The 26880-nt window shown below is 38.9% G+C and overlaps 1 protein-coding gene across 4 annotated transcripts in view; it reads right to left on the reverse strand.

The window, feature by feature from the left end:
• Positions 1-26880, reverse strand: part of mpp7a (MAGUK p55 scaffold protein 7a) — a 419376-nt gene that overhangs the window by 64559 nt on the left and 327937 nt on the right. For 3 of the 4 annotated variants that reach the window (XM_060825040.1, XM_060825039.1, XM_060825037.1), the window contains 2 exons: positions 19948-19986; positions 7313-7483 (listed from right to left, as the gene is read on the reverse strand). In XM_060825040.1, the coding sequence (XP_060681023.1) occupies positions 7313-7483; positions 19948-19986 (210 nt within the window). The remainder of the gene's footprint in view (positions 1-7312; positions 7484-19947; positions 19987-26880) is intronic. The other variant, XM_060825038.1, reaches the window with a different exon arrangement.

A 26880-nucleotide genomic window follows, 5' to 3' on the forward strand; every position in this document is an offset into this window, starting at 1 on the left:
AATGATTCAGATGAGAGAACGAAAGCTGGAAGGGTGAACTGTGACAAAGATGCAGAGATGCAATGGCAGACAAAGTATAATGAGAATAAATGGAAGGTTATCCACTTTGGTAGCAAAACTAGGAATGTAGATTATCTGAAGGGTGATAGATTGGGAGAGAGGGAAGTACAAGAAGATGTGGATGTTGCTGAAAGTATGCATGTAAGTGCAACAGGCGGTGAAGAAAGCATAGCTAGAGGATTCTGATACAGGAGCAGGGATATCTTGCTCAAATTGCACTGGATGGAGTATTGTGTGCAGTGTTGGTCTCCTTATCTGAGGAAGGATGCTCTGGCTATGGAGGAAGTGTATCATCGATTGATACAAAATCAGAAATTGCTGGAAAAACTCAAGAGTCTGGCAGCATCTGTGCAGACAAAGCAAAGCAGAGTTTACATTTCAGGTCTAGTGACCCTGCTTTGGAACTGAACTTTTGAATTCAGCCCTCAGATCTAAATCATATATATCGCCAAAATCGTGAGCATTGACAGAATCCAATTTTCATCGAGTGTGCTACACCAATTGTATTTCAATGAAATACACATGTCACAAAATCCTGTCCAATGCTAACTAGTTACAATTTGGAAATAGAGCAGCTGTCTATTGTTGAAGAAAATAAACGTAGATATGTAATGAAACATAGCTTCAATTGCCTCTTTTGTGGACCTGTAAACTGCAATTTGGCAGACACTTCACAAGAACATATGAAATAGGAGCAGGAATAGGCCATTATTTCCCTTGAGTCTGCACTGTCATTCAATAAAATCATGGCTCATCTGTTGTGGATTTCTGCCTGCGCCAATGTCTGTCAACTCCCTTGTCAATAAAATCTGTCCAATTCAGCCTTGATTCTTTTCAATGACGCAACCAGCAGTGCTCTCTGAAGACCAAAACTTCAAAATCTAATGACTTTCAGAGGAAAAAAAAGCCTCTTCATCCTAGTCCCCAGTGGGAGATGCCTTATTTTTAAACTATGCCCTAATTCAAGCTCAAGCCACAAGAGGAAACATCCTTTCAACATTGACCCTGTCACACCCTCAAAATCTTCTTTTGTTGCAATAGGTCCCGTTCTTTTCTTCAAAACTCCAATGCGTACTGGACCCACCTGCCTAAGCTTTCCTCAAAGGACAACCTCACCCCAGGAATAAGCCTAATAAAATTTCTCTGAACTACTTCCAATGCAATTATGACTTCCTTAAGCAAGGAAGCCAAAACTGTATACAGCACTCCAGATGAACTCTCACAAAGGCCTTGTACAGCTGTAATGGCTCTTCTCTATTTTTATACTTCATACCTTTTTACAATAAAGGCCATCAAACCACTTCCATACTCAATCACATAATTTGCAAATCAGTTTTTTGTGACTCATGTACTAGGACACTCGGATTTCTCTCGTGCATAGATTTCTGCAAACTCTTTCCATTTAAATGATATTCTCTACTTCTATTTTTCCTGTCAAAGTGGAAAACTTCACAATTTCCCACATAGTACTACTTATCCAAGTTGCTGTGCACTCATTAGTGTTAGCAAACTCTTTACATCCACATCACTTACATTTCTGCCTGCTCTTGTGTTATCAGCAAAGCTCTGTTGGCCAGATAACTGGAGTGTGTTGCAGAATAAAACCAACAGCACAGGTTCAATCCCCATATAGATAATGGTAGTTCATGCAGGCCTGCCTCCCCTCAATGCCCCTTGTTTGTGGAGTGATTATCTTCAAGTTCTGCTTCTCTGTCCATTATGGAGAGAAATGCTCATGGTCCTTTGTGAATTATTCTTATATTCATGCCCCTCATTCAAGTCATAAATGTATTTTGTGAATAGTTGAGGCTTCAGTGCTGATCCTCTTCTTAGTCTACCAGCCCAAGAACATCTTGTTTATCCTGATGTTCTGTTTCTGCTTCAAAACATGTGACAACTTGAGGACAATATAGATAGTCTTAGAAGTCTGAGCCAGCTTGGAGCTCATTTATGGCAAGGAAATCAATCGAATTGCTATTAGTTGGTACAGAAATTGTTGAGAATTACTTGTCTTTTGATCTAAACCAGGTCACGCTTTTCTCCCTCAGTCCAATCCCTAAAATAACTACAATATCATGCTGAGACATAAAGGTCCAGTGTGCTATGCATAATATAGTCTTGTTTAAGAACGAACTCTAAAAACACCCCAGAGTAAAATATTGAGGGGTAATTTTTTTATTTTGGGCACAATTTTTAATCCCGCCCAAACTGCACCGGTTTTGAAATGTTTTTACTTGATTTTGTTGGTCACTGTCGTTTGCATAGCAAAAGCTATCAGAACCAATGTAACTGGGCAGTATTTTGCAAACTAGTTGAATAAACTTAGCTTATAAATAATACATTAGAGCAACTTGTTGAATGTGATGGGTTTGCCAAAGTAAGAAAAATCCTCAATACCACTAAAAACAAACTGGGTGTATTTTATTCAGTGAAGTCCTGAAGGAAGATAACTGAATTATAAATATTAACTGTGTTTTCACTCCACGGATGCTGCCAGACCTGTTTGTCCAGCAATTTCTGTTTTTGTATGTGCATTTTTATTTGGATCGCACCAATTCTTACTCTACTGGATTCCAAAAATAGAGAAGGAAGAAACGCCTGGCACAATAAAAATCCAGAAACATTGGAATACTAAGAAACCTCTGAAAATAAATAATTTTTTTTGAGCTAAACTGTCAAGCATTTATAGACATGATGTGGAGATGCTGGAGTTTTTGAATGTGTAAAGCAAATCATTCATTACAAACTGCAATGCGATATGGCTACAATTCTCCAGTCAACCTTGTTATGGTAATAATATGCCACTTCTGGAGAATAATTTAGCATGATTTTTTAAAAAAAATTTGATTTATGCCATCAGTGTGCAATATAACAAGCAGTTATCTAATGCAGTTTCAATTACAGACTCTGTCTCTTGCATGCTCCTGTCATTCTGAAACACACAGACAGACACAGTTATACTCTTGGATCAGAGAACTGCATCCTTCCAGGCTTCAGAAAAAAGGGAAAATGCTTTGATGGATTTTTCTATAATTGAATTCAACCCCTCTTCAGAATAAGCTTCCTTGATGCACAGCAGATGTTGACAGGAAATACTTAAGAAATTACCAATGGAAAGATGGTTGCCAGCAAAATTTGCTTTGTTTCACAATATATTCTTAGGTCTTTAAGATAAAGGTGAAATTAGTCTGCATGTTTTCTCCCAGTCCCTTACTACCTAATGAGAGATTTGGCCAGATCAACAGTATTGTTGTTGACCAAAACTTAGTTTATTTAAGTTGCAAAATTAAAACTCATCTCTGTGATTCAATAAACCTGTAATATATTTTAGAAAAATCATCAAAAAACACAGCATCTTTCTTTGGTAGATTTAAAGAGAATTTTATGGAAGAGAAAAGTAATTTGATAATAAGCTTTCTTCTTCTTTCCAACGTGTGTAAAATATGAAAAAGGCATTAAAATATGTTGCATGGGAGGAGGTGCCTTTACTTGCAGCATGCATTGCCTCCTCACCTACCCTACACAAGTAATTACAGCTGAAATTCTTCATGAAAAATTCAGAAAAGCTCCAAAAGATTCAAGCAGCCAGGGCTGGCTATGATGCCAATTCAGAGGCACCTGGAGCCAAAAACAGTTAGTACCTACTGTACATTTTCCAGCATGGCTTTTCTGGCTCCAACACTTCTTGATCAACATATTATTCAGACTGGTCTTAAATTCCAATGTGTGTACTGATCTGCATGTCCGATATTCTTCTAGTTGAATATTACTGAAACAACCTTACAGTATTGCAGGAGAAAAGAACAGAAATCCCAATGAGGATCATTCTTTGGACCCTAATAAAGCTGAAATTTGCTGTTGCTCAAAAAGAAGTCACTTCAATAGAACAATTCTCCTGATAATTTTGCCATGCAGAATTAAATATTTTTTTTTACAAATACTCAAAATATCACAGAATTCTTGGCTCTTGCTGGCCGAGAGCTTGGAGACAGGAAAGGCACTTAACTGAGTGTTGTAATTGAAGCCCGTTGTCTTCCCACCTCCATCAGAAATAATTTCTTGAAAAGAGTGTCAATGGTTGATATTTCAAACCTGAATTGAGGCTTTTAAGAAGCTAAGTGATGATAACTTCAGGGCTTCAGCGCAAAGCCACTGGTATTAACACAACTGCAGGTAAGACTATTGCCACGTGGCATGCACCGATTTGACACTTCCAGGAATGTTCTTCAATTACAGGACTTCGTATCTGTTACAGAGGCTGGATATCAGGAAGGGGAGCCTGATGAAATTAGCCCCTGCTCTTGCTTTCAACACCATGTGATCGAACTCTGTGAAGCCCTCCCCAACATCACTTCACTATGGCTGGGTTCCAACATCAGTCCATCTTTGGCCCTGTCAGCCCACCTTGTGAAACCCTTTCAGTAGAGAGTAATATTTTAGATTTTTAAAATAAACCTTACAGTAGTCCCAGATGTATTGGGTTGACCACTAAACAGAAAACCAAGAATCAGGGTTAAGGGAGATAATCAATTTGGCAAAGGTGAAATGCAGTATTCCACAAGGATTGATGCTGGAATTACTGTTGTTTACCATTTATATTGGTGATTTAGGCCCAGGTACTGGAAATACAATTTCTAAAATTATGGATAACATCAAACTGGGGCTACGACAAAAGGAAGATTTTAACAAAATAAAAAGTTTGCCTAATGCTTCTTTAATTGCCAAACAGATTCCAAAATAATTAAGTGAGAGATAATGAGGGCCTATATGGGATTGTAGAACAAAGATAAGATCATTTTAAAATGAAGAGCCGAGTTGAAAGCAGAAAGCAATTATCCATAATACATGAGTAACTTGGATGGGAAAAGTGAATTGTTATAGCCAAGCTTGCAGAGGATACTAAAACAGGTGGGAAGGCATGTGGTGAGTATGACATAAAGAGTCTGCAGAGAGAAATGGACAGGCTAGGCAAGTAAGAAAAACTTGGAAGATGTGATATAATGTGGGAAGATGTGAGGTTATCCACTTTGACAGGAAAAATCGAGAAGCTGATTATTATTTAAATGAAGAAAGTCTGGTTAGCACCACAACAGAGGAATTTGGGAGCCCTCATCCAATGTCACAAAAAAAAGCTAACATCCATGTTCAGCAGGTATTAGGGAAGACAGATGGAAGGTTAGCCTTTATTAAAAGAAACTTAAAGGCGGTTTTGTTAAAACTACACAAGACACTACCCCGACCTCTGCTGGAATACTCTAAACGAATTAGGCCCCTTATCTAAGGAAAGATAAACTGACATTGGACGGAGTCCAAAGTAGATTCACTAGACTGACACCAGTTATGGAGAGACTGTCTTCTGAAGAGGGTTTGAGTAGATTGAACATGTACTCATTGAAATTTAGAAGGATGAGAGACAACATTATTGAAACATACAAGAATCTTTGGGACTTTGATTAGGCCACTGTTGGAATATTGCATGCAATTCTGGTCTCCTTCCTATTGGAAAGATGTTGTGAAACTTGAAAGGGTTCAGAAAAGAATTACAAGGATTGTTGCCAGGGTTGGAGGATTTGAGCTCTAGGGAGAGGCTGAACAGACTGGGGCTGTTTTCCTTGGAGCGTCGGAGGCCTTATAGAGATTTACAAAATTATGAGGGGCATGAATTGGGTAAATAGGCAAAGTCTTTTCCCTGGAGTCAAGGAGTCCAGAACTAGAGGGCATAGGTTAAGGGTGAGAGGGGAAAGATATAAAAGAGACCTTAGGGGCAACATTTTCACACAGAGGGTGGTATGGGTACTGAGTGAACTGCCAGAGGAAGTGGTGGAGGCTGGTACAATTGCAACATTTAAGAATCATTTGGATGGGTATATGAATAGGAAGGGTTTGGAGGGATATGGGCCGGGTGCTGACAGGTGGGACTCGATTGGGTAGGGATATCTGGTCGGCATGGACAGGTTGGACCGAAGGGTTTGTTTCCATGCTGTACGCCTCTGACGTGAAAGGATAGACGTGGAAAGGTTGCTTTCCATGTGGGAATGTCTAGAACCAGACAACATAATCTCAGAATAATGGATTACACAAATAAAATGAGATGAGGAGGAATTTCATCTCAGAAGCAGAGGATCTGTGGAATTTCTTTCCATAGAAGTCTGTTGAGTTTGGATCATTAAGTTTATGCAAAACTAAGACAGATTTTAAATCATTAGGAAAAGCAAGGGTTATGTGGAATAACCAGGAAAGTAGAGTTGATTATCAGATTAGCTGTTTTCTCACTGAAATGTGGAGATTCAATGTGCTGAATGGCCTATTTCTGCTACTATGTCATATGGTCAGAAAAGTCATGTTAGCTTTTTAGGACTGGAAGATTATGATCACTACAGTAAAATAAACCATGTAGAGTTATTGGATAAGATGCAAACAAAAATGTATTAAGGTAAGACCAGAACTGAGAGGTCATAACAGAGAAGAGGAGGCTGGGAATCTTATTTCTCGAAAAGAAAAGGCTGAGAGGTGGCCTGAAGGACAAAGGGAAACAAAGAGACGATTTTTAAATCTATAGCAAATTCAAAAAGCTGGAAGCTTAAATATAAAATGTAACTAATTAGGGAATTTAAAACAATTTTTTAAAAAATGTAAAAGTTACTTTATTTAAGGAAAGTTGCATAAATTTGATCTGTGCTCAGAAGTTTGAGAGGTAATATAATCAAGTTACTTGAAATGATAAACGGACTCGACAAGGTGGAAACAGAGGAGTTATTCCCTTTGGTTGGATAATCCAGAACAAATTGACAATCTTAAAACAAGAGTTCAGCCATTGAACATTGAAAATGAGAAGCATTTTCTCACATAAACAATAATAAAAATGTCTATCCCATCCAAAAGGCTGCGAATGTTGAGCGAATTTTGATTGCATAAGAATATCAAGGTGCACATTATCCAAATGGACAAACCAGACAAGTCAGAGATACACATCCAGGAATTAGCCCAAGGCCTAAAAAGCTGTGGCAGGAAGGTCAAGTGAACCCTGTGGCATGATGTATGTCTCAAAAAACAAAGTTTACACATCCAAGTGAGAACATTGCTGGGATTGATTGAGAGTCTCAAGACGACTGATCATAAACAGCACAATAATTTGCACTGTATTTCTCAAAACAAATTGCTAATAAATCTACTCACTTCATTATATTAATTGATCAATACTAGGTTATCAAACCAGCCACAAAATAAGGAACAAGTTATAAATAGCACCTACCAACAAGCACTACCAGTCTGTACTTTTCATTAGGTTGATGCTGGTAAGAGACAACCTCTTCATATGTTGGTACATCTGCTGTATCGTACTGTTCGCTTCTTTTACTTTCATACATAGATTTATTAGTCTTTCTATCTTTTCTGCTCAGTCGAAAACTTCTTCTGAGACCAGCTGCAAAGAATTAGAAACTGTTATTACACTGAATCAATGTAATGCTTAACTAATAGAGTTACAACACAAAACAAAGGAAACAAAACAGGTATTATTATGCTATTATCATTAAACCTACCAAGTGTAATCTTATTTTCTTTGGAATTAATGCTGAAAAACCTATGCTTGTGGAACATTTTCCCTCCATAAACAAACAGCAGGAAGATATATACCTTAAACAAATTTCACATACATATTGAAGCATACAAACTAAAGTTACCAACCAAGTGAAATGAAGCAGTTAGCAAACTGAAATTCACTTCACACATTTTAGTTTGGATTTAAACAAAACTTTTAAAACTAAAATCCAGAAAAAAAATTGATAAGGAGTTATTTGCAGATTTAATTACCTGGATTTTATATACATCATGCAATCATAATCTGACAAAGACTGCAAAATCCACGAGTAGTTAAACTTCAGTTGCTATGTTTTATACATTTAAAGATAAGTTGAAGAGTAGGAGAATGGATACACAAGACAAAACTCTTCGTAGTATGAAGGTTAAATACTTGTGAGTGACATGCGATACATTTTTCCTCTTGCTGTGATAAATTGTGAATTGATAAGAATTTGGACAACAGGAAACAGAAACAGTACAGATATTTGTGCAACATTTTTAATTAGAAGAGAACGACTTCAGTGACCCTCCAAGTGTCATTCTCTTCTTGCAGACAGGACCTCGACGTTTGCTGTGAACATACAACTAAGATAAAGAAACTCATTGTCAGAGTGAATTTATTTGAACAAAATAAACATTACTCTATCGTATCAGAACTAATTGGTAGTTTTCATAATGCAATTATTGGAAACTGTGTAGCCCAGTAAGTTCACATATTAGACATTCTCACTGAAAGCCTCTTTAATCCACTATCTGACCTGCTGCTAAGTGCAATGAATTTTGAATATGTGCCCCTTATTACAAATTTGGCACAATGGAAGAAAACACCCAGCAAGGCCAAGAAATGGTGGGATGGGAATGGAGTGACATCAATCAGAAGTTCAATGTAAGGTAAATGGTCAAGGCAGAGTAAAAACAATTCAACATGGTTGTTATTACAGTGACTTAGAATCTGCAATGCTAACACTGGATGGCTGAGACACGAACACGTTACTTATTCTAGACTATATATTCCACACATTAATTAGCACAAAAGTTCTCTTCAAACAAAAAGCAAACACATGCAACCAGATATGTGAGCTTTCATATATAATTACAGAATCACATCGTCTTTACACTTTGCAGCATTCCCTAAATTTGCTACATTTTTACTGCACATCGAATGTAAATGTTTAATCTGCAGAAGAGATAATATTGATATACCATATATTTTTTATACTTGTTGATACAAATAACTCTAAACCTAACCCTATCACAACAAACTATGTAGAAACATGATTCAGACAGAGATACAATATAATAATATCTCATTTAATGAAACACATGCAAAAAGTCCATAACCTAGACAGCTTTTGGCACAGAAAAGTTACAGAAGTTGCTTAGAGTTCTCAATAAGTCATAAAACCAAAGAGTTTTGGAATCAATTTTAGCAATTCAGCAATTAGTGATGGACATGTAGCACCACTGTGGGCACTTCCTACTTAAATTCATAATACAAGTACTAAGCAGCAATATAATAAAGTCAAAATTACAAAAATATTATACTAAAGTTTAAGCCTCTTGGAATGTTCCAAAATTAGGCATAATAGACAAAATGAGGATGTTGGTTTGAGTCAAGATCAAAATGAGTGAGGGATTGCATACAGTGACTATAAAAACTGCCAAAAATAAGGCTGAGTTATATAGATGTTGCAGAAACTCAAATTAAGTATGGGAAAATATAAACAGAAATAAAAGGTATATGTCAAATGTATATGCATCTGATCAAGGAAAGAATGTTAACGTGAAGAAGATCTGTTCCTTAACTTTATAATTACAGGTTCAAGTCAGAACCCATCATCCAACAGAAGAATCAGGAATGGTATGCACATACTCGTATTATTAGGTGATATCTTCTACTGACAATTAATGGGAGTTAGTAAGTACTCAAAACATTCTATGAAAGCCAATGCAGACATACTTTTGACTCAAGTTCTATTTTGGTCGCTAATACATTTAAATTAGTGCTCATTGAAGGGAGGTATTAAAACTTGAATGGTATGTTACACCAAATTTATGATCTAACAGAATTAACGAGAAAGACTGACGTCCAGGAATAGACTGGGTAGACAATTTTAAAAATGAGGTATCTTCACCTCTAGCATCATGACCTAAATCTGGCTCAGACAGATGGGACTGACGCTACTGCATTTGACAACCAATGAAGATATTAGCGAAACAAGTCTGGAAAGCTTCAACCCAAGTCTCAAAGAGTATAAATCCACAGCACAAATTAGACCTAATTTGGAAAATCCATGCAGAGTACAGGAAATGGAAACAGCACAAAAGCATGAAAGGGAGATTTTTCTTCTGATAGTATGATACACTTGATTACTGATATAGATTATAACTCCAAATTACATTCCATATATCCCAGGCATGACTATGCTGCTCAAAATTTGATTGATGAGTTGAACTGGAACAATTTGTTTACTACTATTGTCTGTCACCATGATAAGCTCACAACTGTACTTTGTTCAGTTGAAAAGTGGTAACTATGTACTGACATCATATAATGAGTTCAGTATAACACTAAACAGCAAGGAAATTATCGAGTAATCAAGGGAAATATGAACAACATTTCTATTTCAGATGACTGAAGATGATGTTAAATGGTTCCAAGTTGAAATCAGTCACTTGTTTATGCTCAATAGATTTGCCAATTATAGTAGCTGAAAAGGTTGGGCATAGAGGATATCAAGAGCACAGGGCCCTGGTGACTGAAGGCCTGGCCAACAATGGTGATGCAATTACACTCGAGGTTGCTGAGGAGACATGAAATCAGAGGACCACACATAGCTTATTGTGGGGCTGGAGATACTAAGGTAGAAGGGGCAAGATTACACAAGGTTTTGAAAACAAGGTCGAGAATATTAATACCAAGGTGTTGCTTAACTAGAGTAAGCAAGCAGAAGGGTGATGGGCTTACTAAGGCCTGTTTACCAATGACAGAGACACAAATATTGGGCACAATCACCAAAAGCATGGGTATGTTCTAAAGTGGAGGTGGAAAACATGAACATATGTCTTGACGAGAATACCTGAATCCAGAGTGTGGAAACTAACAGGTCAAAACAAATACATTATATGATCAAGTAGAATCAGCGTGGCTCTAGATGGGGTATCATGCCTGACATATTAATTAGAATACTTTGAGGTTAACAAGTGGAATAAATAAAAGGATGCAGTGGATGTAATACATTTGGATTTTCAGAAAACATTTGTTAAAGAGCCACTCATTAGGCTACTTAAGGTGAGAAGTATTGGAGGTATTATATTGGCAATTGGCTGACTAATGAAAGACAGAGTTGGGTTTAGTTTGGAGTCTGACATGTTCAGGATGGCAGTTTGTAGTCTAACACAGGGATCAGTGCTGGGACCACAATTAATTGCAATGTATATTAATGACCTGGCTGAGAAAAGTGAATGTACTATTGTCAAATTTGCACGATACAAAGACTCTGCAGAGGGATAAAGACAGGTAAAGTATGTGGGCATAAAACGTGAAAGATGGAATATAATGTGGGAAGATATGCGGTTTTGCACTTCGACAGCAAGAACAGAAAAGTTGAATGCTATCTAAATGGAGGAAAGCTGAAAAAAAGCCACAGCACAGAGAGATTTGGGAATCCTCATGCAAAAATTTCAAAAAGCTAGCATACAAGTTAATTGGGAAGGCAAACAGAATATTTGCCCTTAAGGGAGGTCTTGCTTAAATTGACCAAGGCAGTGGTCAGATCCCAGCTAAAATGCTACGAACAATTTTGGACCCTTTCGAGACCTAAAGAAGGTTCATGAGGTTAATACTGGGTATGGAAGGGCTGTCCTGCGAGGAGAGGTTGAATAATTTGGGGCTGTACTTAAGAACGAGAGGAGATCTTAGCAGGATGTGCAAGATTTTTCGGAAACTTGACAGGGTAGATGTGAAAAGGTTGCTTCCCCCTTGTGGGAATGTCTAGGACCAGCAGCATAAGCTCAGAGTAAAGGGTCATACAATTAAGACCATAAGACATAGGAGTGGAAGTAAGGCCATTCGGCTCATCGAGTCCACTCCGCCATTCAATCATGGCTGATGGGCATTTCAACTCCACTTACCAGCATTCTCCCCGTAGCCCTTAATTCCTTGTGACATCAAGAATTTATCAATCTCTGCCGTGAAGACATTTAGCGTCCCGGCCTCCACTGTACTCTGCGCCAATGAATTCCACAGGCCCACCACTCTCTGGCTGAAGAAATGTCTCCGCATTTCTGTTCTGAATTGACCCCCTCTAATTCTATGGCTGTGTCCACGGGTCCTAGTCTCCTTGCCTAACGGAAACAATTTCCTAGTGTCCACCCTTTCCAAGTCATGTATTATCTTGTAAGTTTCTATTAAATCTCCCCTTAATCTTCTAAACTCCAATGAATGCAATAAGATGAGATAAGGAGGAATTTCATCTTTTACAGGGTCGTGACTCCATGGACTTCTTCACCACAGACAGCTTATTTTACTAGGGAAAATCAAGGGTTATGTGGAAAGGTCACAAAAGTGGATGGAAGGTGTGTCAGATTAGCTAAGGTCCTTCTGAATGATGGAGTAGGCTTGAGGGGCCAAATGGCCCTATTTCCTGTTTCTTATGGTCTTATATACAGCTTTTGAGATTGGGTTGCTAAGTGCACTCAAGGCGAAGATAGACAAATTTTTAATTAGTAAAGTAATCCAGGGCTATGGGGAAAAGGCAGAAAAAGGGAGCTGAGGATCATCAGGCCAGCCATGATGTCACTGATAAGCAGAAGAGACTCGATGGACTGAATGGCCCTGACCTGCTCCATTTTATGGACTCATGAAAGTATTTGGCAGCAGTGACATTCCATATTGGATTTGATTTTAAGCTCTGTCAGAGATTACAGAGTGATGTGGGGCTGCATTTGTGGAAAGAATGGGGCTTTTTGTTGTGATCTTGTCGCCACTATTTGTGTTGGTTAAGTTTAATGATCTGGCTGGTGTCTCCCTGCCTTTTAATTTCATACACCCCTACTTCAACTTTGATAACACAAACAAAACTTATCAAATGTAACCATATAGCCTTTGATAGACTTTTGTATTCACTTTTACAACTCAGAAGCAGTTGATAAGTCCAACAAATTTTATTTCTAAATGAGTCTTATAAAAGGCATTGATTCTTGTCTAAGGAAAGTAAAATTTGTCCAACTTTAAGCGTCCTGGTAACCATTCAGCTTTATTTTTCTTGGTTCTAGTACTTGTGAGGCCTGCTGTTATTATCTGCATGCTTTTCATATATAATTAGGCTTTACACTTTACAACCAAAAAGAATTTGAGTGTGACCAGCTGGCAAAAAAAAATCCAGCAATCAGACATGCATAGTAATTGCACTCAGTTGGGATACAAGGAAGAAATTAACCTGCAATGCTGAAGGAAGGAAGGCTTGGTTGACAGTGATTACTATATGAAAAAAGAAATCTTTATTTGTGTTCATTGACTATAACAGTGTAGTTTAGTAACATCTGTATTACATTCAAACCATACAATCAATTGGATGGTTAATTATAACTATTTGATTGGATATGCAAATTTAATTAAAGTCAGATGTGTAAATTTTCCTGCCGCAAAATTTCCTGCTGCCAGGTTGAATAAGGACTGGAACTGAGTTAATCGACATGATCCACTCTTCCTCAAGGTAAAAAATAAGCAAATCGAAGCACTAAGAATTTAAAAACTACTGGAGATTAAATGATGTTCATGCTGTTCTACATTTGATCTTGGTTAAAATAGTTGTTTTGTGAAAGACAAATCTTAAAACAATAGCATTGGACCAGAGTTGCCAAGGCCATGGCGATGATCTTAATTTCCTCTTGACCACCCTGAGCCTTCTTAAATTGTTCACTTTCATATTGCAGGCTCTTGAGGCCTCAAGCAAGCAATATGTTGTTGCATCATTAAGTTTCTGTTTACTGAACATTTATCTGTATATCATTGAAGTAGAAGCTTTACAATATCAAAGTGTACGAGGCAATTCTTCATGAATTTAGTGTGGGCATATTGGTGTTCTGTTATAGACAATTTGGAAACATATCTTTGGCATCACAACAATGTACAGTTGATAATGGATATCAATGGTAACACAATGAGTAGTTTAATGCACTGAAATGAGTTTGACAAAACAAATGTTGAATTATAAATCATATATGAGACTTTGTTAATACAATGTTTTCTTTTCAAGTTCTCATTGGGCAGTACCGATGCTGCTGAAAATGATCAGTCAACATTTATTTTCAAGTGTGACATTTTTAAATTATACTAACTTCATTCTGAGTTCTATTTCCCAAGAGTTCATCAACACCAATTACAACTGGTTCTGACATAGCTCGTTAGTTCTGTTCTCATGCAATCTCATGTTGTAAGAAAATCGCATAATATTCTTTCCACAAAGAATTCCACAAAGCACCATAAACTACATTGAGGTCTGGAGAAAATGTTAATATGAAAAGCAGCTCCATATTGGTAAGGTACATTCCAGACTTTTGATCATTAAGATAAAGAAAATCCACATGAAATATAATTATCTTGCATTACCTTAAGTTAGGACACAGCTGAAACTAAATGTTTAGTATATGAAAAATTTTAAAAAAAACCTTTCTTTAGTGCTTTTCATGCTGACTGGGTATTTCAAGGTATTTTACAGTTGTCAATGCATTTTTAAAGTATAGTAACATATATAAGAAATGCAGCAATCAATTTCTCCACAACAAGCTCTCTCACAAACACCCATTTGATGGTAACCAGATAACCTACTTTAGTGATGTTCACTTTGAGACAAATATTGGCCAGGACAATGGAAATAACTCTCCTGTTCTCTGTCAGTGTATTATTCTCTCTGTACTGAATTTGAGTGTCCACAGTTATGTCTGCACTCAAGTCTCTAAAGTGGGATTCAAACTTGGAACATTTTGACGCAGGAGTGAAAGTGCTATCCAGATTCAAGCTGACAATAAAACATTTACAAATGTGGTTCATGAATTCATGCTATGAAACAATGACGACGTAGTGGACAATAGTCTCTAAGTTAATTAAACATCTTTGTAAACCACCAATTATGTAAAAATATCTGCATTTCTTTTGTGGTATATACAGATTGCCGGCTATAATTTTTCAGCTCCACCTCTGTGTGATTTCAAACATACAGTCTAATATCTTGATGAAAATCTTTTAAAAAGGTTGAAAACCCCTCTATACATATAAATAACATAGATAAATAAAAATATACATCTATTCTAAAGATCTTCACTGAAAATTATTTCAAGCATAGGTCAATATGGTTTTGAAATACTTAACAACTGAGGCTCTTGTTCAAAATGCTATTGTCACAATGTAAGTGAAACTGATAAGGTGACTTTTTAATTGTTTAAATGTGAGAGCTTTCAAATATAAATCCTAATAGCCAAAGTTTGCATGCTAATAAGGCTAATGACACTTACCACAACAAGGAAGCATCTGGCACAGCAAATTGTGCACATGCACAGTTAAACATGGCTGTCGGTTTGCATTGCGTCTCCATATGTTTTGATGAACTGGTAGCTCACTGATCGATTTGGCTCTAACATACATCCATTTCATGCCATAATGTATTTAACCAATGAATACTTAACAAAAATGGCAAAGACAATTATGGACAATAGATTCTTTTTTAAGGTAAACTTCGAATTGACTGCAGAGTCTTTAAGTGTTGTGAACTTTTTTGTTGGAAAATTAAAATAAAAATCTTCACCAGTTTTGCATTCTGTATTTTATCGCTATTTGCTTCCTGTGCATGATTTTACAATAATTAGATATTCTAATTCATACTTTCTGGTTTGGACTCTTCAATGTGAATTTCATTAAAGACAACAACCTGTTCATTGTTACTGAAAAAACTCAATCTGAAAATTTCATTCCTGTATGTGGCACCAACATTTTTGCATGGGTTAAGTACAAATGAGGAAGGATTCCAAGTTGCATATCCATGGTTCATGAATGCAGTTGCACTTGTTAAATTGCAGCTACCTCAGGTTGATCTGATTCTCATTTGTGGAATGTACATAACACGATATGCACTTTAGACTTGATAGGAGAAGGTCTAAAACTACTGAAGTACTTCACAGCGGTAACGTTTTTGGATACAGTCCCAGGGCATCTTTGAGAGAGGAAAGCTGTGCTTTGGGAGAGGTAAAGTGCCCTTTAGAATTGTTAAAAGTGGATATAAATGTGCATAAACACATTAGAACTGTCAATAGCACTGTAAAACGATGTCAAAGGGGAGCTGTAAAGGCATTTAAATCTGCTACCTTTATGTGTTAGAAAAGAAGTCTGCAGTGGTTAAGAAAAAGTACTTCACTCTGTTGACATATGCCTGAGGACTTATTGCAGGATTAGGAATGGATGATTAATTTCACAACTTTACCCTTACCACAGTGAATGCCTGTATTTCACAATGTGACAGCTGAAAGTGGTTTAAACACTTGAAACTAAGAATAATGCTTGTTTTTATGAGGGATAAAATAAAGTTAAAAGGAGTGAATGAATTTTTAATCAGGATGTTCTTTTTGTAAATGGCGAATCCTTTAAAAGATACTTAAGAACTTTGTCACATTTCAACATAGGTCACAAGATCTGTCCAAGGTGGATAACGGGTGAATTGGTATGGTAGTTGTAAAGGTGGTAGTGGGGTGCACAGGTGACATTAGTCAGCAAATGGGTTAAAGGTTGGGTGACAGGGCACCAGTGGAATAGGGGTTTTAAAAGATTATGGGAGTGGTTCAGAAGACCATCAGTTGGCCAGACAGGTATGAGGACCATGGATTTTGGGGTAGGGCACAGGTTGACATGAAGGGTATGAGAAGCCATGGGGATGTGTAAAGAGACACAGCTCAGCATAGAGGCCAGTAGGGAATGAATAAGGGGTACAAGTGGCAAGGGGAATGAAAGAGGGCAGAGGATTTTAAACAAAAAACTGAAGTGCCACAATACAAAGGCAGGACTTCTACCCATTCCACTTCTGTCACCCACCACTACCATGCATGCCCACTCCCCAGAACAAAAATACAAAGTTCCGGATTAGGCTTTTGGAGCTGGGAATTTTCCGGATTCTGCTTGGAAATAAACATGGAGTGCACCCATGTAAAATAGGGTTACAATTGCAAGGTTTCCTTTGCACTTCTTCAGAGGTTAAGTTGTCAGATATATTGAATTTAACTTGTGAGCTGACTAAGATAAGATTATTGGATACTTCTAGCTCAGTATCAAACTCATTATACTAATGTACCCATACAGCATTACTTAAAATGACAAAATATTATAATTTATATGATTAGATTAGATTGCCCACAACGTAAGAACAGGCCCTTCAGCCCAACAAGTCCACACCAACCCACTGTACAGTAACCCACTGTACAGTAACATTTACCACTGACTAATGCACCTAACACTATGGGCAATTTAGCCTAGCCAGTTCACCTGATCTGCACATCTTTTGCAACATAACTTGCCTCCTGACGTTAAATGTCACCTAGGAAATAGGTAAATGTACCTGGATTATGTAATATTGGGATGCCAATAAAATACATTTAAGGCTGCTTTCACAAAACCAGACACCAAAATCCATTTCAAGATATTATATCCTGATTTGATAAAAACATTTAACTACAGTCATAACTAGATGTCACTGGATAACAAATATGTGAAACCCAGCAGATATTTACATTCTAGATTGAAATTAAAGTATGATCAAATTAAAGACAGGATTATTTTCTACATAAGAGATTCTGCAGTGAGTACACATGTGCTAAGAGAGAAGGAATTTACTGTCAGGAAAGCAAATGACATTTGCAGAAATGCTGAGCTTGTAAATCAACAGCTATAGCATAATCACTATAGAACAGACCTGTCTTGCATTATATGCTCTTAGATGTTCAGGCCCAAAGGGTCTAATAATCACAAACTAAGGGCAGAATGCAAATACTGTGGAAGAAGTTATGCAAAGGAGAAAAAGGCATGTCCAGCATGAAGAAACCAGTGTTTGCACTGCATGATGCTGAATCATTTTGCACACCATTATTTAGTGAGAAGGAAGCACAGGAAGAAAATATCAATGGATACTGGAAATATATCAGCTGAATATTCTGATGAATCACTCCACACAACACAACAATTTGGTTCAGTCAGGTTAACGATACTTGGTTTGTGACCTGCACTAGATGAAGGAAGAAGTCCTGGATCTTTCATTGCATGGGCCTTTGACAGTAGAGGTAGCCGACATAACATTGCTGATACTCACTAACACTCATTGCACAACAATCATTCTACCCCTGACCTCTCAAACTCAGCAACCCCATCTTCCTAACTGTCAGTCAGGCCTGTCCAAAACCTGGGACATAACTTGACATTCTCAGAGACTGCCTATAGTTCGCTGGATGCGCACTACTCAAAATGGCTACTGCTAGGACTGTAAAGCTGCTGTCCAATTAAATGGATCAGCAATTCCACAAGGCAGGACTTCCACCAAATGTGCTAGCTGTCTCATCTTTAAATAATTAACAGTTCTCAGCGTAAAAGTGCTGGTGGGCAACTGGGTCTTGTGTGGATGGGTTGTTGATTGATTATAAAAAAATGAGGTGCAGAGGGTTGATGTGAAAGGAGAGACAGGGATTAAAAGTATTGAAGGAGGTTTCATATTGATCTGTGGAATTGGACTAAACTCTCTCCAGACAGAAGACAGCCTACTAACTCACAATCTTCCCACTTCCATCTCAAGCTCAAATCTGCTTTCGACACCAGGTTGCGCATACCTCCTATGGATGAAAATCCTACCACCAGTGGTGCCTGGCTAGAAGATGGATCTCAACATTTGGAAAATTGCTGACTCCTGCCTCAATGATGAAAATCCAGTCTCCAGTGCAGGAAGAATATCAATATAAACATTACCTTAATGCTAAGAATACAGTCTTCTATTCAGCAAACTCAGAGGAGAAACATGGTCACACCAATTTAAAACCCAATGTTAATCCAAACCTCTTTATGAAATGTGTATCATTACTCCCCACCTATCTAAATCTTCACACCCACATAATGTGCCAAATTTATGCACATAGATGCATGGTGCTCTATTTCTCATTTGTGCCTGCAAACAAATTTAGCTTTTAAAATCCTTCCAGTTCTTACATGATGATGTTTCTTGAAATACTTTTGATAGTACAAGATCAGTCAGACAAAGCATCTACATTGTATGAAATATTATGAGAATGTAATCAATCTAAGTGGGAATTATAATGTGCTTATCTTTTGCTAAACATATACAGTACTGCTCCCTTGACAGACTGTTAGGGCCATAATTTCTTTTGCTAATATTGTTAAAACTTTCATACATAGAGTGTACCAGCGAATCCCACTGAGTATCATCCTCCTCCTTCTCCCTTTTACAGGAAGTGATTATATTTCAGTCCTAAAACAGACATAATTTGTGCATGCAAAATAAATTCAAATCCTTGTGACATTATAAACAAAAAATTAAAAACTGGAAACCACTTCGAATGCATCAACAGACCTGCAGCATATTTATCAGTATTTTCAGGTCTCATTTCAGATTTCCTGCATTCATAATAATTTGCCCCGATATTAAATGTCAGCTAGAAAATAGGGAAATGCACCCGGACTGTGAGATTTTGGGATGCCTGGTCAACACAGAAGAATTCGGCCAAAGGGTCTGTTTCCATGCTGTATGACTCCATAACTCTGTAGAAGATAATGGTGTAGCAGTAACAAAGCTAAGTCAAACCTAATGCATCGTGCACTTCTTTGCCTTTGAGATCAGACATTGGCAATATCATACATAATTGAATATTAATGTCACATTTGACTCCAACAACTTGCACTCTATTTTATTGACAATTTTTCAATTGAAAGATCAAGTTCAATTGCGCAATACACAACAAGAAGCTAGGAGTTCAGTTCAACTGCATAAGCTAACAATGCATCACTGTAAATAAAAGTCATCACACAATGATTTTGAACTTCATTGCCAGTCTTTGAATTCTGGACTCAGAAGTCCTGCTACTGTTTGGAATAAATATTAAATTTAAATATAAATTCAAAAATTTAGCTACAAAACAAATTTTAACAGAAACTAAATATAAACATGAGTCATACAAATCTATAATTTTTATGAGCCATTGCAGAAAAGAATCTGAAATAAAGAACAGACAAAGAACTTGCATGCGCTGTATCTATTTGCTCACCTATATAGAATCCACTGACAAGGTCACCATATTCAGCATCTTCTGGAGAAAGGATATAACCACAATGAACAAAGGCCAGGAAAATAAACAGAAAAGTTAGAAGCTAAACCACAATTGCAGATACAACGTAAGCCATTACAAAATATTGGCTCCAATTAACCAAGCACGACATTGCCTTGGATCGCTGAGTTTTCGTCTTACATTGGAATGTCCTTCTGACTGTTTGCACATTTTTGCAAAACTATTTGCAAATAATATTTCAAAAAGGAAGGAAAGGAAAAAGAGCAGATGCATGTCATAACATTTCAACTAACATGAGTACTAGTTTTGTAAATAAAACACTTACATAATATACACCATTTTGATTTCTGAATTTCACATCTATACACAAAATATCCTAATTAAAACATATCCCAATACAGTGTAAAAGATATATTAATCTTTTTATTGAAAATATTTAGCTGTGAATCCCCTTTTTTTTGTTCCTGGAATGTAAGGATTGCTGGCTGGGCAAGTATTTATTGCTCTGGAGGAATTAGAGGTGAGCTGCCTCCTGAACTGTTGCAAACCATATGGTAAAGGGGCAGGGAGGAAATTTGAGGATTTTGACCCGCAACAGTGAAGGAACATATTTCCAAGCTGTGACTTGGAAGGGAGCTTGCAGGCGGTGGTCTTCTCATATATCTGCTGCTCTTGACCTTCTTCAAGATGCAAATTGTGGGCTTGGAAGATGTTGAAAAATGAGGAATGGCAAGTTATTGCAATGTAGTTTGGAGATGGTACCATTTTGAAAGAAGTGAATGCTGAAAGTGGTAGTTGTAGTGGTGATCAAGTGTGCTGCTTTTCCTGGATGGTATTGAGCTGTCTCAGAAGCAGTACTCATTCAAACAAATGGAGAGTAGCCCATCACACTCCTGACTTTTGTCATGTAGCTAGTAGACAGAGAGTGGGGAGTCAAGAAGTGAATTACTTGCTGCAGAATTCCTAGACTCTGACCTGGTCTTGTTCTTGTTGTCTTTTCACATCCATAATATCTTTCTTTCAGAGCTACTATCATTCACATAGCTAGAGGCTGTTATTGAAATCAAATCTCTACAGATACAGTTCAGGGTTATCATTACAATGTAACATGTTTTCATAAGCAATTTTCATTATACAATTCCCTGACCTCGAGTAGACAACATATCCTCGACTTTATGTCACAGAACATAAACAAATTATCAAACATATTTTGCTGTTCAAGATTTTGTAATGTATTATAAAAAACTGGAAAAGGTCAGTGAGCACTTTCAGGTTGTTGCTAAGTATATACAGCCTGTATGTACATCTTACGAATATATGAAATCAGAGGCGGCAGGCCATTCAGCCCCACAAGCGTAATCTGCCACTAGAGGAGGATCATGGCTAATCTACTTGTATTTCATTTCACTCTACCATAAAGAACCTTTCATTCCCTTGTTTATCAATAGCCTACCTTCCCCACTTTAAAAATATGCAACAACAAAGTTTCCAATAGCTTCTGAGGTAAAGAATTTTACGTTGTACCACTTTTTGTGAAGAAATTTCTCTTATCTCGAGTTTTAAAACAACGGTCCCAAGTCCTGGCCTGCTCTACAAGAGGTGATTGCCTTGTGAAGGCCATTCAGGGTCTTCTACAAGTCATCCCTCACCCTTCTAACTTCCAGTAGAAATAAGCCCAGCCAGTCCAACCTATCTTCCTAAGGCAACCAACTCATTCTAGGTACTAATCCAATAACTCTCTTTTGAACCAGCTCCAAAGTATTTAAATCCTTCTTTAAATATGAAGACTAAAATTACTGATAGTCTTCAAAATGTGGTTTGGCAACACCCTGTATGAGTGAAGCATAATGCCCTTGTTTTTATTTTCAATTTTGCTCGTAATTAAAGATAGACTTTCACTAGCCTCTTGATTATATACTGTAACCTTCTGTGCCTCATGCTCTAGAATGTCCAGATCCCTTTGCACCACAGAACTCCAGTCATTCTCCATTTAGTATTTTTTTATTATTCCTGACCAAGTGTTCAACTTTACAGTCTCCCACAATTATACTCCATCTGCCAGATTTTTGCTCACTCACTCAGCTTGTATGTAACCATTTTGCAGGAGAAAGTGAGGACTGCAGATGCTGGAGATCAGAGCAGAAAAATGTGTTGCTGGAAAAGCGCAGCAGCTCAGGCAGCATCAAAAGAGCAGGAGAATCGATGTTTCGTGCATAAGCCCTTCTTCAGGATTCCTGAAGAATGGCTTATGCCCGAAACGTCGATTCTCCTGCTCTTTTGATGCTGCCTGATCTGCTGCGCTTTTCCAGCAACACATTTTTCAGCTATAACTATTTTGCATAAAGAATTAGGGGCAGAGTGGAACCAAACATTTGTAAAATACAAAGTGTGCTTGAAAAGATTACTTTAAATCCATCACAGATGCTGATATTTCATCAATGCAAATTGGTCAAGAATTTTTATCCTCACTTAGACAACCCAGTAATCTTTTCAATTGAATACACATTTAATGTGCAAAACAACCAATGTCACTGTCATATAAACATTAATGCTCATAAATGGAATTAAAAATTAGCTCCAGAATACTTTTCAAGTCTTGGAGACTAACTTATATCCATTTTAAGAACTACTGCCACAGTAAGCATTGTAGTTTACGAACAGTTACATATCCTCTAAGTCAAGCATCATTTAAGTGTGCTAGTATGCTAATACACTGTGTGTCTTCTGATCTATTTTGTTTTTCCAGTTTTACTTGTTACCTGAAAGTTTGCATTTTCTCTGATATAATCAACTAAGTCCAGTGAATTGTTTCACAAACAAGAGAATGGGTTGTTTATCATTTACATGGTGAGGCTTGCCAATAACTTGTGACATCTACGACATTATTCCACTGATTGCAGATTTACTGAGTTAATTGAATGAAAGAAAATTAAATTATCTGAGCATTTACTACTTCTTCCATCTACAAATCAAATTAATACTATTTCTACCTCTGAGTGGGTGATCATGAAGGTTTCAAATTGCATTCCTGCTTGCTTATAGTAATGCTCCAATCTAGTTAAGACAGATTACTCATGGCATGAAATTAGTGTTAATAAGATGTGAGGCAAATCAACATTCAATGCTATTACAGATGAAGTGTAACTTCTAGCATCCACACTAGTTATGATTAGGTGCAGAAATCAGGAAGCTGTTGTTGACTTGTCCTGCCTTCGAGGAGAAAGTGAGGACTGCAGATGCTGGAGATCAGAGCTGAAAATGTGTTGCTGGAAAAGCGCAGCAGGTTAGGCAGCATCCAAGGAGCAGGAGAATCGACGTTTCGGGCATGAGCCCTTCTTCAGGAATGAGGGAAGTGTCCAGCAGGCTAAGATAAAGGTAGGGAGGAGGGACTTTGGGGAGCATTGGAAATGCGATAGGTGGAAGGAGGTCAAGTTAAGGGTGATAGACCGGAGTGGGAGTGGGGGCGGAGAGGTCAGGAAGAAGATTGCAGGTTAGGAAGGCGGTGCGGAGTTTGAGGGATTTGACTGAGACAAGGTGGGGGGAGGGGGGGCACAGAGGAAACCGGAGAAATCTGACTTCATCCCTTGTGGTTGGAGGGTTCCTAGCCGGAAGATGAAGCACTCTACCTCCAGCTGTCGTGTTGCTATGGTCTGACGATGGAGGAGTCCAAGGACCTGCATGTCCTTGGTGGAGTGGGAGGGGGAGTTGAAGTGTTGAGCCACGGGGTGGTTGGTCCGGGTGTCCCAGAGGTATTCTCTGAAACGTTCTGCAAGTAGGCGGCCTGTCTCCCCAACATAGAAGAGGCCACATCGGATGCAGCGGATGCAGAAATGATGTGTGTGGAGGTGCAGGTGAATTTGTGGCGGATATGGAAGGATCCCTAGGGGCCTTGGAGGGAAGTGAGGGAGGAGGTGTGGGCGCAAGTTTTGCATTTCTTGCGGTTGCAGAGGACGGTGCCATGAGTGAAGGTTGGGTTGGTGGGGGGTGTGATCCTGACAAGGGAGTCACAGAGGGAGTGGTCTTTTCGGAATGCTGATAGGGGAGGGAAATATATCCCTGGTGGTGGGGTCCGTTTGGAGGTGGCGGAAATGACGACGGATGATACGATGTATATGGAGGTTGGTGGGGTGGTAGGAGAGGACCAGTGGGGTTCTGTCCTGGTGGCGAGGCTCAAGGGCGGAGGAGTGGGAAGTGGAGGAGATACGGTGGAGGGCATCGTCGATCACGTCTGGGGGGAAATTGCGGTCTTTGAAGAAGGAGGCCATCTGGGTTGTACGCTATTGGAATTGGTCCTCCTGGGAGCAGATGCGGCGGAGACGAAGGAATTGGGAATATGGGATGGCGTTTTTACAGAGAGCTGTGGGAGTGGGTCGGTTTATAGTAGATGTCCGTGTTGATTTGGTCGCCCGAGATAGAAATGGAAAGGTCTAGGAAGGGGAGGGAGGAGTCTGAGACGGTCCAGGTAAATTTGAGGTTGGGGTGGAAGGTGTTGGTAAAGTGGATGAACTGTTCAACCTCCTCGTGGGAGCACGAGGCAGTGCCGATACAATCATCGATGTAACAGAGGAAAAGGTGTGGGGTGGTGCCAGTGTAGCTGCGGAAGATGGACTGTTCCACATATCCTATGATGAGCAGGCACAGCTGGGGCCCATGCGGGTGCCCATGGCTACTCCTTTGGTTTGGAGGAAGTGGGAGGATTGGAAAGTGAAGTTGTTCAGGGTGAGGACCAGTTCAGTCAGTTGGAGGGTGTCAGTGGAAGGATACTGGTTGGTACGGCGGGAAAGGAAGAAGCGGAGGGCTTTGATGGGGGATGGAGGTGTATAGGGACTGATGTCCATGGTGAAGATAAGGCGTTGGGGACCAGGGAAGCGAAAATCATGGAGGTGGTGGAGGGCGTGTGTGGTGTCCTGAAGGTAGGTGGGGAGTTCTTGGACTAAGGGGGACAGGACCGTGTCGAAGTACGCGGAGATGAGTTCGGTGGGGCAGGAGCAGGCTGAGACAATGGGTCGGCCGGGGCAATCAGGTTTGTGGATTTTGGGCAGGAGGTAGAAACGGGCGGTGCGGGGTTGTGGGACTATGAGGTTGGAGGCGGTGGATGGGAGATCCCCTGAGGTGATGAGCTTATGGATGTCTGGGAGATGATGGTTTGTGGTGGGAGGTGGGGTCATGGTCAAGGGGGCAGTAGGAGGAGGTGTCCGCGTGCTGGCGCTTAGCCTCAGCAGTGTAAAGGTCGGTGGTGCCAAACTACTAGTGCGCCTCCCTTGTCTGCCTGTTTGATAGTGAAGTTGGGGTTGGAGCGGAGAGAGTGGAGGGCTGCACGTTCCGAGGGTGAGAGGTTGGAGTGGGTGAGAGGAGTGGACAGGTTGAGGCGGTTAAACATAACATTTCCTTGAGAAGATATTTGCCATTAGTTATGGTATTTATCCATTAGATATAAAGTAAACATTCCAGGAAAAGCTAGAACTTGTCCATTCAAGTTGAATTGATTTTAATCAACCTCTTCAGCACTGAAAATTTACTTTTGTACATATGGGAATCTTCTTCAGAAATTATTTTATTCTGGAGATTCAAAACTTTAAAAGAATTTTTTGTCAGTCTTTTTCCTCGCACTGACTCCCTTCATCCCATCTATTTTTCTCTATTCACTTTGCTTTCTGTATATGAATTAACATGAAACTTATTTTACCAACTATCTAAGAAAAGGGCTTGGAGTTGGGAAGCCTTGTAAAATGGTGGAACAAGACATCAGAGAACACCAGATGTCTTTCTGCAGCCATGGGATATTCCTCAGAGAGGGAGCAGTTGTGCATGGCTGCTTATTGACTGGAAATGGATAGCCAATTAAACCTCCATAACTGCTGATCCTCAGGCTCCTCTGAGAGGTGGAGAGAGATGACAGTCTGGTAGTATTATTACTGGACTGGTGATCCAGAGACCCAGGTAATTGCTCTGGGGACCCAAGCTTGAATCCTGCCACAGCAGATGGTGGAATTGGAAATCAAAATTTAAAAAAATCTAGAATTAAGAGTTTAATTGATGACATGAATCCACTATCGATTATCAGGAAAAATCCATCTGGTTCACTAACAGGCTTTAGAGAAGGAAACTACTGCCATCTTTACCATATGATTTCAGAGCTGAAAATGTGTTGCTGGTTAAAGCGTAGCAGGTCAGGCAGCATCCAAGGAACAGGAAATTCGACGTTTCGGGCATAAGCCCTTCATCAGGAATGAGGAAAGTGTGTCCCGGGACACACTTTCCTCATTCCTGATGAAGGGCTTATGCCAGAAATGTCGAAGTTCCTGGTCCTTGGATGCTGCCTGACCTGCTGCGCTTTAACCAGCAACACATTTTCAGCTCTAATCTCCAGCATCTGCAGACCTGACTTTTTCCTCCCATATGGTTTCAGATTCATAGTAATATGGCTGACTCTGAACTGCCCTCTGAGCAATTAGGGATGGGTGGTGCCTTTATCCCATGAATGAATAAAAAAAGGCACATTCCTGTCAAATGGACAACAGTGTGGTTGGCAGTTTCTCAACTAGTCGTCACTGATAACATCCTGCCCAAGGTCTCATTGACTTCCCATAAAAATTCGGACCAAATAGTGAGCCAACTCCTGTTTTTCCTATTTATCCTTGAATTTGGTCCTCTGTGTGTCAGCAGGGATTCTTCAACCAGACATGTTGTTGCTTTTGTACAAGCTGTACACAAACTGTTGCACACAAACGCAGAACAAGGCATGGGAATAAAACATACATGGACTGATCCTGAAGGATGCTGAATGAATCCAGAGACCTTGAGATTATGATACACAAACTTCTGAAAGTCTAAATGCAGCTAGATGAAAGTCATAGGATGATGAGTGATATTTTTCATTTTCTAATCAGAAGCATAAGCTACTAGAGGAAA

Source organism: Hemiscyllium ocellatum, chromosome 5, assembly GCF_020745735.1.
Source record: "Hemiscyllium ocellatum isolate sHemOce1 chromosome 5, sHemOce1.pat.X.cur, whole genome shotgun sequence".
Taxonomy (NCBI): domain Eukaryota; kingdom Metazoa; phylum Chordata; class Chondrichthyes; order Orectolobiformes; family Hemiscylliidae; genus Hemiscyllium; species Hemiscyllium ocellatum.